Raw genomic sequence first — 15,270 nt, 5'->3', positions numbered from 1 at the left:
AGAGACTGAAAATAGTGTTTCCGCTGAGCCCATATTTTCATGTTTTACACAAGCAAATAACATATATTTTGAAGGTTCTGAACACTAAAATACAGACTCTCATTTAAACATCTAAAAAGACAGAAGCTTGAATGTTTTTTCTTCTCCTGTCATCAAGAAAATGAATCAGGAGGTTATTTCTTTTTCGTGGCTGCACTAGGATAACATCTTATTACAACACCCTCTTTGAAATAAAACCTTTGCAGGAACTTCCCTCATAACAAGTGAAGAAAATTCTTGTTGTGCAAGTATGTTGCAAAAGTGAGCATTCAGAAATTTTTTTCAAACCCCGGTATATCTGAATCTGAGAGAGTGAAAAGCATAGTGAGAAGATGCACATGACCTCTAGAAATCTCTGATCTAATTCAAGAGACATCATGCACATGAGTATAAACTGTGTTAATCTGTTTCTAAAACAATTAGTATGAAAGCAAAGGCAGATTTAGTGAAATGAGAGACAACCTGGGACCTAGAAGCACTTAGTTCCTTTGTTTGTTAATTCATTTAACCATCCATCCTTTTATTTGTTAATATATTCACTCATTCATTCCAGAGCTATTTAGTGAGCAGCCACTCTGTGACAGGTACTGAACGAGGCCACATGTACAGAAAGATGAATGAGAAGCAGCCCCTGCCCTGGAACAGAGAGTCAGGAAGTCATGTGTAAGACAATGGATTAGAGCAGTGACTGAGCCTGCAGGAGCTGTGCAATAGGATAAGAAAAGCAGGAAAGAATAGAAAGGAAAACTTGCAACTTAAGTGGCAGTAAGGGTTCTTATTTTGTGAAATTTTTATTTCAGTAGTCAATAGAAGATTGATTGATAGGTAGGTTGATAGATGGGTAGATAGATAGATAGATAGATAGATAGATAGATAGATAGATAGATAGATAGATGAAAGTTTTGGGATGGATACATAATGTGTTCCTGTGGATTATGACCCAAAAAGTTCAAAAGCCTCTGACTTTCAACAAGGTTGGCAAACTTTTTCTGTAAAGGGCCAGATAGTAAATATTTTAGGCTTTTCAGATCACATACAGTCTCTGATGCATATTCTTCTTTGTATGTATGGGGGGTTGTGTGTGTGTGTGTGTTTAATAACCCTTTAAAAATGTAACAGCCATTCTTAGCTATGGGCCATAGTAAAACAGGTGATGGGCCAGATTTGGCTCACGGTTTGCTAACCATTGTCTTAGAAAGTAGATTCAAATTACTATATTTTATCAGTACTACGAGTTATAAATGTGGTTAACATGAGAAACTGTCAGTCTGTTTTCCAGAGTGACCATACTAGCAATGTGTGAGAGTTTCATCCCTCCTCATCACTGCAATTACTTAGTATTGTTAGTCTTTTTTAATGTTAGCCATTCTGAAGGCTATGTAGTAGTCTCTCATTGTGGGTTTTTTTTTTTTCTTTTTTAGATCTTTATTGGAGTATAATTACTTTACACTGTTGTGCCAGTTTCTGCTGTACAGCAAAGTGAATCAGCTGTATTTACACATATATCCCCATAACTCCTCCCTCTCAAGCGTCCCTCCCACCCTCCCATCCCACCTCTCTAGGTCATCACCAATCATTGAGTTGATTTGCTCGTGTTATGCAGCATCTTCCCACTAGCTATCTATTTTGCTTTCGGTACTGTATATATGTCAGTGCTACTCTCTCACTTTCATGTTAAGCATATTTTCATGTGACTTTTGGACATTAGGTTCTTTGAAAACATGTTCAAATCTTATTTTTCTTCCTTTTTATTGGATTGTCTTCTTATTACTAGATTGTAGGAGATCTTTATACAGTCTAGTTACAATTTGCTCCACTTCATTCTGGTCTCCATGTTTTCTTATGAGAAATTCACGGTCATTTTGAATCATTGTTCTCTTCAATAAATGCATTGTTTTTCTTCTGAGTGCTTTCAACATTTTCTCCCTGTCTTTAGTTTTCAGCAGGTTGATCATGGTATTTGGATTTATCCTGTTTGGGGTTCACTGAGCTTCTTGAATCTGTAGGTTTATGTCATTCATCACATTTGAGAAATTTTCAGTTGTTGTTTCTTCAAACTTTTTTTTCTGCATTTCCCTCTTTCTCCTCTTTTGCTGAGCCTCGGATAACTTAAGTAGTGTCTTTTAGTATTGTCCCACAAGTCTCTGAGGCTCTGTTTTTTTTTTTTTCAATCTTTTCCTTGTTATTCAAATTTGATAATTTCCCTTTATCTGTCTTTAAGTTCACTGATTCTTTCCTTTGTCGCCTCTGTTCTGGTACTGAACCTATCCAGTGAGCGTTTGTTTTTTGTAGTTGTATTTTTCAGATTAAAATTTTCTTTTTGCTTTTTATTTATATCTTTATTTCTTTGCTGAGACTTTCTGACTATCCATTCACTTTAAGAGTGCTCACCCTTACTTGTTAAAACATTTTTATAATATCTGGCAAAGAATTACATTAAATAATTCCAGCATTTATGTCATTTTGGCATTGGAATTTGTTGAATGTCTTTCCTGCAAGTTGAGATTTTCTGATTTTTTTGTATGTCAAGTAATTTTTTACTGTATCCTGCAAGTTTTGAATATTATGACTCTGGGTCTTATTTAAATCATATAGAGAATGTTGATATTTTTGTTTTAGCAGGAAATTGGCCCATTTGGGTTCATGCAGAATGTTCCAACTAGTCTTCTGTCTGTTTTTAATGTCGGTTTTGTTTTCAAAGCCTTTGCAGTGCTGTTTAGATCTGTCCCTGCATGTACTCCACCTAGTGGCCAATTTGGGCAGTGGTCTGTTTCTTATTTCAGTTCTCAAATTCTTTGGTATAATATTTAGGATCAAATCCATGCATGGGCAGCTTAGGAGTAAGCTAGAAGTTCATAAACAACTTTATAGCATTGCTTTTCTGAGCTCCTCTCTCTCCATGATATACCCACTACTTATGGATTGCCTGTGGTTTCCCTTTCTAGTCCTCTTGCTAGAAAGACGTGGCTTTATTTACCCTGCTCTGCCACACACTTTCTGCAATGACACTTTGTGTCCAGAGCCAAGCAGTGGGTATTTATATTGTCCTCTTGGAACCACAGCTCTTCCATTGGAGAAGAAAGGTCCATTTCCTCATTTTTGATGCCTGTGGGCCCCTCCCTGCCACCACTATCACTGCCAGATCATCCCACTATTCTGAGGTTCTCTCTACCAGTGCCAATGCCCATTTCCAGGTTCTCCCTCCCAACTGAGGAATCAGAGGGAAAAGAATGGTAAAATCACCACTGGTTAGATGGTATGGCAAACTTTTTCTTCTCTCTCAATATTGAGTCTTCCAACTGAAAAGCAGTGTATATCTCTCCATTTTTTTTAGATCTTATTTACATTTTCTCATCAGTGTTTTGTACTTTCCATTTACAGGTCTTGCACTTATCACTAAGTAATTTGTGCTTTTTATGTTATTGTAAATGGTATTTTTAAAAATTCATGTTCCAGTTGTTTACTGCGAGCATACAGAAATGCAATTGATTTTTTATATTGATCTTATTTACTGCAATCTTGCTTGGTTCACTTACTAGCGTGAGTAGCTTTTTTTTTTTAAGAACTTTTACTGAGATACAGTTAACAGACAATAAACAGCATATATTTCGAGTGCACAATTTGGTGTCCCAATCTCCCAGTTCATTCCCCCCCAACCCTCCCTGCTTTCCCCACTTGGTGTCCATGTGTTTGTTCTCTACATCTGTGTCTCTATTTCTGCCTTGCATTTCCCCTTTCATAGTTGTTAGCATTTGCCTTATGTATTGAGGTGCTCCTATATTGGGTGCATATATATTTATAATTGTTATCTCCTCTTCTTGGATGGATCCCTTGATCTTTATGTAATGTCCTTTCTTGTCTCTTGTAACATTTTTTATTTTAAAGTCTATTTTATCTGATATGAATATTGCTACTCCAGCTTTCTTTTGATTTTCATTTGCATGGAATATCTTTTTCCATCCCCTCACTTTCCGTCTGTATGTGTCCCTAGGTCTGAAGTGGGTCTCTTGTAGACAGCGTATATATGGGTCTTGTTTTTGTATCCATTCAGCCAGTCTGTGTCTTCTGGTTGGTGCATTTAGTCCATTTACATTCAAGGTAATTGTCGATATGTATGTTCCTATTACCATTTTCTTAATTGTTTTGTTGTTGTTTTTGTAGGTCCTTTTATTCTTTTATATTTCCCGCTTAGAGAAGTTCCTTTAGCATTTGTTGTAGGGCTGGTTTGCTGGTGCTGAATTCTCTTAGCTGTTGCTTGTCTGGAAAGCTTTTGATTTCTCCGTCGACTCTGAATGAGATGCTTGCTGGGTAGAGTATTCTTGGTTGTAGGTTCTTCCCTTTCATCACTTGAAATATATCATGCCACTCCCTTCTGGCTTGCAGAGTTTCTGCTGAGAAATCAGCTGTTAACCTTATGGGAGTTCCCTTGTATGTTATTTGTTGTTTTTCCCTTGTTGCTTTCAATAACATTTCTCTGTCCTTAATTTTTGTCAGTTTGACTACTATATGTCTTGGCGTGTTTCTCCTTGGATTTATCCTGCCTGGGACTCTCTGTGCTTCCTGGACTTGGGTAGCTATTTCCCTTCCCATGTTAGGGAATTTTTCAACTATAATCTCTTCCAATATTTTCTCAGGTCCTTTCTCTCTCTCTTCTCCTTCTGGGACCCCTATAATGCGAATGTTGGTGCATTTAACATTGTCCCAGAGGTCTCTTAGGCTGTCTTCAGTTCTTTTCATTCTTTTTTCTTTATTCTTTTCTGCATCAGTGATGATCACCATTCTGTCTTCCAGGTCACTTATTCGCCCTTCTGCCTCAGTTAATCTGCTATTGGTTCCTTCTAGTGTATTTTTCATTTCCGTTATTGTGTTGCATATCTCTGTTTGTTTGCTCTTTAATTTTTCTACGTCTTTGGTAAACTTTTTGATCTTTGCATCTAGTCTTTTTCCAAAGTCCTGGATCATCTTCACTATCATTATTCTGAATTCTTTTTCTGTAAGTGTGCCTATCTCCTCTTCATTTAGTTGTTTTTCTGGGGCTTTATCCTGTCCCTTCATCTGGTACAAAGTCCTCTGCTTTTTCATTTTCCCTATCTTTCTGTGGCTGTGATTTTCAGTTCCACAAGACAAAATACTGCTGATACTGCTTGATACTGCTGTCTTCCCTCTTGTGGAGGAAGCTATCCAGGAGCCTCCTGTGTGCTTCCTGATGGGAGGGACTGATGGTGGGTAGGGCTGGGTCGGCGGAGCTCAGTAAAACTTTAATCTGCTTGTCTGCTAATGGGTGGGGCTGTGTTGACACCTTGTTGGTTGTTTGGCCTGAGGCCACCTAGTGCTGGAGCCCACAGGCTCTTTGGTGGGGCTAATGGTGGACTCTGGGAGGGTTCACACCAGTGAGCACTTCCCAGAACCCCTGCTGCCAGTGCCCCGTCTCCTCGGTGAGCCACAGCTGCCCCCCCACCTCTGCAGGCAACCCTCCACCACCAGCAGATAGGTCTGGTTCAGTCTCCTATGGGGTCACTGCTCCTTCCCCCTGGGTCCTGGTGAGCACATTTTTGTGTGTGCCCTCCAAGAGTGGAGTCTCTGTTTCCACCAGTCCTGTGGAGGTCCTGCCATCAAATCCCGCTGGCTTTCAGAGTCTGATTCTCTGGGGATTCCTCCTCCTGTTGCTGGACTCACAGGTTGGGAAGCCTGATGTGGGGCTCAGAACCCTCACTTTAGCAGGTGGGCTTCTGCAGTATAACTGTTCTCCAGTTTGTGAGTCACCCACCCAGCATTTATGGGATTTGATTTTAACGCGATTGCACCCCTCCTACCATCTCATTGCGGCTTCTCCTTTGTCTCTGGATGTGGGGTGTCTTTTTTGGTGAGTTCCAGCGTCTTTCTGTCGATGATTGTTCAGTAGTTAGTTGTAATTCTGGTGCTTTTGCAGGAGGGAGTGAGCGCACATCCTCCTACTCCGCCATCTTAATCCTATCTCGTGAGTAGCTTTTTTGTAGATGCCCTAGGATTTTTCCCATAGACGATCATGTGATGTGTGAATAATGACAGTCTTCCTTTTTCCTTTATAATCTGCATACCTTGTATTTCTTTCTTTCTTTTTCTTTTTTTTCTTTCTTTTTTTTTTTTATTAGATTGGCTAGCATCATCAGTAAAACATTGAATAGAAGTAATGAGAATGGACATCTTTCTTATTCTCAGCCTTAGAAGAAAAGCTTTCAGTCTTTTATTATATGCTTTAGGTAGATTTTTTAATAGGTGCCTTTTATTACTTTGAGGAAATTCCTTTCTACTTAAAATGTATTGAGAGTTTTTATTCTGAATGGGTATTGAGTTCGTCAAGACTTTTTTTCTGCATGTATTGAAATGATCATTTTTTTTCTTTTTTCTTTTTTTCTGTTAATGTGCTGAGTTGCTTTGATTGATTTTCAATTTTTAAACCAACCTTGCATTCTTAGAAATAACCCCACTTAGTCATGATCTGTTATCTTTTTTATAAGTTGTGAGGTTTTGGTAAAGATTTTTACCTCTATGGTTGTAAAGCATATTATACTTAATTTTTTTCTCTTTTGGGGTTGTCTTTGTTTGCTGTTGGTATTATGATAATGCTAGCCTCATTGTGTGAGTTAGTATTTCCCCTGCCTTTGTTTCCTGAAAGACTTTGGGTAGGATCAATATTGTTTCTTCCCACTTAAATGAAGAATCTAAAATAGTCAAACTCCCTCTTTCAGTTTTAATCTAGCTAGCTTGTCAATTTTATTAATCTTTTCAAAGAGCTAGATTTTGGTTTTATTGAGTTTTCTTTATCGTTGTTCTGTTTTATATTGCATCGAGTTCCATTCTTATCTGTTATTCCCATCCTTCTTCTTACTTTTTCCTAATTTATTCTCTTTTTTTTTAATCTTCTTAAGAGTGAAGCTCTGATCATTGATTTTAAACTTTTTCTTTCTCACACAAACATTTAAAGCTATAAAATCTTCTAAAAGGAGCATTTACTTAGAGGTACATTTTAACATCTCTGAAATCAGAATACATTCAATAACATAGTTACAGCTGTCATCATTTTTTCTTTAGTTGTACACACAGTAATGATGCATCTTACAGTCACTGGTGTCCTAAACTCAATGAAATGTAGTATTACACAAGTCTTTTGAAATTACTTAGCTAATAACTACTTAGTAAAGATCCTGACATAATGATGCTTGTGAATCATAGCTGTTCTCTCCTTGCCATTGTTTATACTTTGTTTATAGCATGACTGTCAGTTTTTATAGCATGACTGTTTTTATCTTTTCTTGCATTGTCCTCAAAATCCAGGTATCCTTGAGAGCTTGCTTAAGATCCTCTAGAGTATCTACTGGAATACTCTGCATACAGGGCACACAGTGCTTTTAGATTTAAAAAAAAGATGATAAAAACTTAATTGCTGAGTATAGACCTGAAAATGGCCCCCAAACTGAAGTCCTCTGAGCCCATAATTAATGCATACATCAAAAATTGCAAGTATATATATGTTGTTGGGTATATCCTACTTTCGGTGAACTATCAGTGACCAATGACACACTCTTCTATTTAAAACAGATCTGTTTTTAATTCATCTTAGATCTTTTCCTATCATTTGCTGCATTTTTTTGTTTGTTTGAGTTGTTTCCTATTCTAAACTAGATAGGTTAATATTTATACTGTACACACCCCTCTATGTGTCAGTTTTCTAAATATCTTACCCAATATGTGTTTCTTTTTTATTTTTTTATTTTTTTTTTTATTTTTTTGGGGGTACACCAAGTTCAATCATCTGTTTTTATACACATATCCCCGTATTCCCTCCCTTCCTTGACTTCCCCCCCCCCCCGAGTCCCCCCCACCCTCCCCGTCCCAGTCCTCTAAGGCATCTTCCATCCTCGAGTTGGACTCCCTTTGTTATACAACAACTTCCCACTGACTATCTATTTTACAGTTGGTAGTATATATATGTCTGTGCTACTCTCTCGCTTCGTCTCAGTTTCCCCTTCACCCCCTGCCCCCTCCCATACCTCGAGTTCTCCAGTCCATTCTCTGTATCTGCATCCTTGTTCTTGTCACTGAGTTCATCAGTACCATTTTTAGATTCCATATATGTGAGTTAGCATGCAATATTTGTTCTTCTCTTTCTGACTTACTTCACTCTGTATGACAGTCTCTAGGTCTATCCACCTCATTACATATAGCTCCATCTCATCCCTTTTTATAGCTGAGTAATATTCCATTGTGTATATATGCCACATCTTCTTTATCCATTCATTTGTTGATGGGCATTTAGGTTGCTTCCGTGTCCTGGCTATTGTAAATAGTGCTGCAATAAACATTATGGTACAAGTTTCTTCAATATGTGTTTCTTTTAGACATTTTTCCTCTGGGTTTTTATGTTCTTTAACTGAATGAAATAGAGCATAAAATTACTTCTTTTAATCTCTTTAGCTCCTTAAAACCCTGTTGTCTTCACATGCTTGGAAGACTCCCTGGCAAGGTAGTATTCCACCCAGGTATTCTGTAAGGCTTTGATCCCCTGCTCCTCCAGGTCTAGCATTTAAGCAGTTGAAATTTTCTTTATTGCTTTCTGTTTGTTTGTTTTTCCCATTACAGAGGAGTTAAACTATTTACCACTTTAACTCAGGCAGTGACTTTGAATTCAGCCCCAAGGGAAAAAATGACTCCTGCACTGTGCTGCTTATGGCACTACTAAGGAGAAGAACCCAGGGGTCCGTTCTCACACTGAGGGAAGTTTACCTATCAGCAAGCCTGCCTTCTTCCCTGCTCACAGAGCCCCAGGTTCCCATGGACCCTGCTCCTTGGTATAGGGAGTTAGTGTTCGTATTTGTCAGTGAGAACACTTTCGGCCTGGGTTGCTGGAATGCTTGACTAAAGGTCCCTTAAACAATGAGTATTTGTCTCATTGAATGAGAAATCTAAAGTTAGGCAGTACTGGAGTTGGTGGAGTCATCCAGTGATTTCCGCGTTCTGGCTTTGTCCTTAGAATTTCAGCATGTCTGCACCTGTCTAAGCATCATGTCCCCATACAACATCCATCCCAGAGCCACTTTTCCTGGGGTATTTGTGTGTGCGTGTGTCTCTTCCTCTCATCAGAGGAAGTTTTCCATTAACCCCACGTGTACCCGCTTATATGTCTCATTGTACATGGTTGTGTTACTTCGTGCTGGAGCTGCTCAGGAGTCTGGGAAAGTGATTATTTAGAATATTCACATTCAGTCATGGGAGGTAGGCTTTGGCAGCAAGGAAGGAGAAGGCGGCCAATGGCTGTTGGGTGAACAATCAATAGTATCAGCCATAAAAAGGAATGAAGTTGAGTTATTTGTAGTGAGGTGGATGGACCTAGAGTCTGTCATACAGAGCGAAGTAAGCCAGAAAGAGAAAAACAAATACTGTATGCTAACTCATATATATGGAATCTAAAAAAATGGTACTGATGAACCCAGTGACAGGGCAAGAATAAAGATGCAGATGTAGAGAACAGACTTGAGGACACGGGGGTGGGGGGGTGCGAAGGGGAAGCTGGGACAAAATGAGAGAGTAGCATTGACATATATACTCTACCAAATGTAACACAGATGGCTAGTGGGAAGCTGCTGCATAACACAGGGAGAGCAACTCGATGATGGGTGATGACCTAGAGGGGTGGGATAGGGAGGGTAGGAAGGAGTTGTGGGAGGGAAGGGATATGGGGATATATGTATAAATACAGCTGATTCACTTTGTTGTACACCAAAAACTGGCACAACAGTGTAAAGCAATTATACTCCAATAAAGAGCTTAAAAAATAGTATCTGCAAGTGTGTGTATGTCTGATATGAGAGTAAGATAGAGGAATCGAGATGGACTTTCTTTGAATAAAGGCTGTTGCTCCCATGTGAAGTACGTGCACTCATGGTGGAACTTTGGTTGACCTGCCACAGTGGAGGAGGAGGATGGCATTTGGGCTAAAATTGCCTTTGCTTCCTATGACACAATCAGAAATTTATATTTTGTTTTAGTTTCTTGAAATTTTGGCTTTGCGATTTCAGGTTGAGTCCAGAAATCTTCCTGAAACGTCCGGTGGTTGAAGGAAATCGTTGGCGGTTGGACTGCATTCTTAAGCGAAAAGCAGTATGTACTTTCCTAACAAATGCTGGTATAATTTTCTAAATGTATATTGCCTCTGAAATGCCTTTTCTTTTTCAAAGCCTTTCATATACACTTATCACTTCTTTCTTTAGAGTTTGACAAAAAGTAGAATATTTACTGTTTTCAAGTTCTTTTGGTTCTGATTTTTTTCCCATTACTCTTGAATCATAAATATTTTCACCTAATTCACAGCATGGACTCTATTAGCAACTCTAATTTTTTGTTTTTTAATCAGTTATGGGCAGTTAATTTTACAGGCAAAAAATTATAATAAAATTTCATCATTGAACAATAAGTGATGAAATGAAGCATAGCATTTTTTTTTCAATATTCTGTCATTTGAGCAAAAGACAAAGTCATCTGAGAATGATTGCAGTCAGATGAGGTCAGGCTGATGTTGAAGAATATCAAAGAGGAGGGACATTAAGAATTGGTGGTTCCAGTGTGGGAACCGTTGATGATAATAGTGTGAAACTGATCCTGTAGATTCCAGGTGGGCATTGAGTGTGCTCTTTTTGTTATAAAAAGTAAATAGCTGAAGCAGTATAGGCTCACCAATGACAATTTTACATTTGTATTTCTAATGATTTTTTTTAATGTGGTCAGCCCTCAACCAAGTTAAATTAACTTGAATTAGAATAGATCTGGATTTATTATTAATCATATCCAAATTAGGGAGTGCTAGGCTTTTTACTATTATTTGAAACTGTCTTAATTTTTTAAATTCTGTCCTTAAACATTATAGCAGAACTTGTGGATCCTAAATAATTGGGGTTAGTATTTTCCATTTCTCACAGCCATCACTCATTTCTTTGTTTCTATCCCCTGTATTCCTCTACTCCTTATCCCACTCACCGTTCCCACTTCTTTCAATGTCTTTTCCCCATGCCTTTACTTTAGGATCTCTGGGCATAGGTTATAGGCAGGCCTCACTGCTGATATTAAAGGCAAAAGAAGTTGATTGTCTTTATTTCAGACACATGTTCTGCCAAACAGCATCATTTTCAAGGCTAGTCTAATCTCTTGTCTCAACAGACTTCCATTCACAAAATCGGAAGTTCTGGTCTTGAAAAGCATTATTTGCATATTCATTAAATAATTCAGCGTAGAGTTGCTGTGTCTCCTCTGAGCCTGGTACTACACTAATTACTAAGGATGCCATGTGTGTGAATAGGATTTCATCCCTGCCCATGGAGGGGTCGCTGAAGGACTCACGTCCTGGGCTTAGTCCTAACTTTACCAGACATCTTCCTACATGTTGAATGGGCTATAACTTTGCCCATGTTTCTCTCTGTGAAATGGAACCTTTCCCATTTCTCCTCCAGAAGTAAACTCCAGAGACTCCATTCTAACAAATTTTTCCAGCTTTGCCTACCAGTCATAAATCATACTAGTAAATCCTCTCTTCAAGTACTCATCTGATGCTTTACTCTTTTAGGTTTCAGTTAACATGTTTTTGTTGAATGCCGCCTGTGTGCGGGGCACTGGGTAATCATTTGGGGTGTACAAAAAAAAAAAGACACCATCCTTGACCTGAAAGAGCTTAAAAATCTATACAAGAGTCAGCTGGGTACAGAGACAGTGCCAAGATTCAAAGCAGGAGGGAGAGCATTGGGTTGGTCTGATGTGGAAGCCCCTTACAACGTGAGGGATTTAGAGCATTTAGGATGGGCCAGACGTTTAAAAAGAAGAGGTTTTCAGGTATAGGAAATGTGATGAGGAAACATTCTGGAGGCAGGAATTCATAAGGTCTTGTCAGTCACAACAAGGCGACAAAGCTGATGACACCTGAGTGTGAGCATAGGTAGGATGAGGGATCATGCTGAAAAGGCAGCTGGGATTGGGCGGCTCTGTGAGCCAAGCCAGTGGTTTGCGCTTTATGGACAATAGTGCAGAACTACTGTGGGAGGTGTGATGGTCGAAGGGGGATCTGATCAAACTGGTGTATTGGGAGGGTGAATCTGGCAGTGGGAGGAAGCGGGAAGAACCCAGATTCAGAGAACTACATTTTAGATCACTTGAGTGTGGGGTTGCCTACAGGCCATCTGAGTACCCCAGAAAGCTAGTAATTGCCAGAGCAGGGCTCGGGAGGAAGATCCTGCAAGCCTGGTCCTCCACTTCATGTTAGGTGGCATGGGGTTGTTTATTCCCCTCAGTGTACCTGTCCACATCCCTTTTCTATCACTATCATAGTTTCTGTTCGCTTTTACGCCCCATGAACGCTGTGAGATACCAGGTGAATACCATGGCCAAGTAAATAGTACTGCCTGATAACGGTGCTTTATTTCAATTTTATCTGCTTTTTGAAACTTATAGTTTTTAAATCGTGTGTAGTGATTTTTTTTAATTTCCTAAGGAAATATCAATACTATTAAATATTAAGTTCTCAATGGTACATTTAACCGAATTGCTCTTCCTTAATCCAGCTACACCATATTATTAAATTTTTAACACTCAGATCATGCCAAATTGACATTTCATATGCACATAAACACTGCTTCACATAAATAATTTAGTTTCTGAAAGCCACTAGCCTCACAAAGTACTGGGTTGAAAATAACATTTATTTTTGCATTAATGGATCCCAGAGGTCCACAAGATTGATTGAAATGAATTATTTCTTTCTTCTGTCTGACTGTGCAGATCTTGGAGGATAAATTTTGTGTCTCTACCTTAAAGCCAACATATAGGCAAACATCTCTTTTAATGGCTGCTTCTTAGGGGGAAAATACAATATTTTGTTTCTCTGATAATAACCACGTTGATATTTTCCTATTTCTTTGGCCTTCTGATATGCAATGTTATCATTTAGAATAGTGTAAGCCAATGTTGAGTGGCAGACAGTTTACAACTCAAAGCAGCATCCCAGGGTTTTCACAGTTCTGCGTTTATTGCACTAAGAGGTGAAATAAGTTGCATGATAGTTATGGTAACTGTATCCCTGTATCCAGTTTGTATATTTTAACCTTAGAAATATGTGTTATTTCTGATGAGACTTGCACCAAAAGATTCTTCAAGTGCAGCAACCTGGAGACTTCTAGAACCTAGGTTCTCAAGGGGGGTTTTGTCATCAGGTTAATTTCTTTCTGTCCTGGACCACAGGCACATTCTAGAGTTGCAGTCAGTGACCGACAGGAGGGAAAAATATGCAGGTTTGTCAAATGAGATGAAAAATCACATCATGCACAGAAAAATCAAAGAGAATCTCATCAAAGTTGTGGGCTAGAGGGCATGGTGGGGAAGGAGGGAAGGGATCTTCAACCTTAAGGACGGTGCTTTAAACAAAATTGTTTTGAAGAAAAAGGCATATGTGCACTTGTGCTTTTATATCCTAGTGCTGCTTGCATTTAAATGGTGAGGGTCACTGATCAAAATGGCCATCATCAAAAAATCTGGAAACAATAAATGTTGGAGAGGGTGTGGAGAAAAGGGAACTCTCCTGCACTGTTGGTGGAAATGTAAGTTGGTACAGCCACTATGGAAAACAGTTTGGAGGTTCCTTAAAAAACTAAAAATGGAACTGCCATATGATCCAGTAACCCCACTACTGGGCATATACCCAGAGAAAACCATAATCCAAAAAGAAACATGTACCATAATGTTCACTGCAGCACTATTTACAATAGCCAGGACACGGAAGCAACCTAAATGCCCATCAACAGATGAATGGATAAAGATGATGTGGCACATATATACAATAGAATATTACTCAGCCATAAAAAGGAATGAAATTGAGCTATATATAATGAGGTGGATAGACCTAGAGACTGTCATACAGAGTGAAGTAAGCCAGAAAGAGAAAAACAAATAGCATATGCTAACTCATATATATGGAATCTAAAAAAATGGTACTGATGAACTCAGTGATAGGTCAAGAGTAAAGATGCGGAAGCAGAGAATGGACTTGAGGACATGGGGTTGGGGGCGGGAGGCGAAGGGGAAGCTGGGACGAAGTGAGAGAGTAGCATGACATATATACACTACCAACTGTAAAAGAGATAGGTAGCGGGAAGTTGCTGTATAACAAAGGGAGATCAATTCGATGATGGGTGATGCCTTGGAGGGCCAGGACAGGGAGGGTGGGAGAGAGTCGCGGAAAGGAGAGGATATGGGGATATATGTATAAATACAGCTGATTCACTTTGGTGTACCTCAAAAACTGGTACGAGAGTGTAAAGCAATTATATTCCAATAAAGAGCTTAAAAATAAATAAATAAATAAGTAAATAAATAAATAAATAGTGAGGGTATGATTTTTTTTTAAATAATCAATAAATGGTGAGGGTATGATTTTTTTTATCTTTTATTTTTCATTTTTCTAAAATATTGCAAACTGTTCCCACCCCCCCCGCCCCCCGATCCCCAGGGAAGTACTTGATAAATGATAAAATTAGTGATTATCCTGGGGATGTGTTAGCTAAGCTATCTTTAAGCAGTGGACAAACTTGACCACGTGTAGAGAGGATTTTGACCACAGTGCTTTGAAGAATCAGAGAAAAAGCTGGCTCGGAAACAAAGTCTCTTAACTTCAACTAAAAAAAATTTATTTTTCATTTTCTTCACAAGCATTTGTAGTTGTAAAGCACCTAAAAATTCCTACTGTTTATAGTATTATATCTGCTCTACTTGTTTAAAAACTAATTAGAAAAGAGGATAGAACTTTTATCTTTTTAAACTCAGATGTCACAAAGTTTATTCTGTGGAACCCTTGGGTTAGTTGACTTCAGCAGAGATAAGAAACATGACATAGAAACGTAAGAAACACAGTCAAGTCCAGGCCATCTGTTTTCCTACTTCCTCTATTAATACTTTTCTTCTGAGCAAAAAGTAATTTCCCCTAGGGTCACTAAAAGGCATTGGTAAAACATTGGATGCTTCAAAAGTGTATTTTTGAAATTACAGAGTTAACATCAGTCCTTTTTTTTCTAATTTGGCTTTCATTTTGCACTAATATTTCCCATATTTTATATGTCTGCACTATTATGACCCAACAAATGCCTTCATTCCCAAGGGACGTATTTTGCTTTGCCTTTTATGGTTTAGAGTTTATGACAGTGTTGTAATGCCTTGATGAAA

General features: G+C 38.6%; 1 protein-coding gene across 4 annotated transcripts in view; it reads left to right on the top strand.

Annotated features, from left to right (window-relative positions):
* PLD1 (phospholipase D1) overlaps positions 1 to 15,270 on the top strand; it is a 208,444-nt gene that overhangs the window by 106,356 nt on the left and 86,818 nt on the right. For all 4 annotated transcript variants that reach the window (XR_009054227.1, XM_057738033.1, XM_057738034.1 and 1 more), the window contains exon 12: positions 10,095 to 10,176. Coding sequence is in view for 3 of the 4 variants with exons in the window: in XM_057738033.1 (XP_057594016.1) it covers positions 10,095 to 10,176 (82 nt within the window). In the remaining variant the exon portion in view is untranslated. The remainder of the gene's footprint in view (positions 1 to 10,094; positions 10,177 to 15,270) is intronic.

Source organism: Hippopotamus amphibius, chromosome 6 (assembly GCF_030028045.1).
Source record: "Hippopotamus amphibius kiboko isolate mHipAmp2 chromosome 6, mHipAmp2.hap2, whole genome shotgun sequence".
NCBI classification, from domain to species: Eukaryota; Metazoa; Chordata; class Mammalia; order Artiodactyla; family Hippopotamidae; genus Hippopotamus; species Hippopotamus amphibius.
Note: the sequence above shows the minus strand (reverse complement) of the source record. Positions and strands in the feature narration are given on the sequence as shown.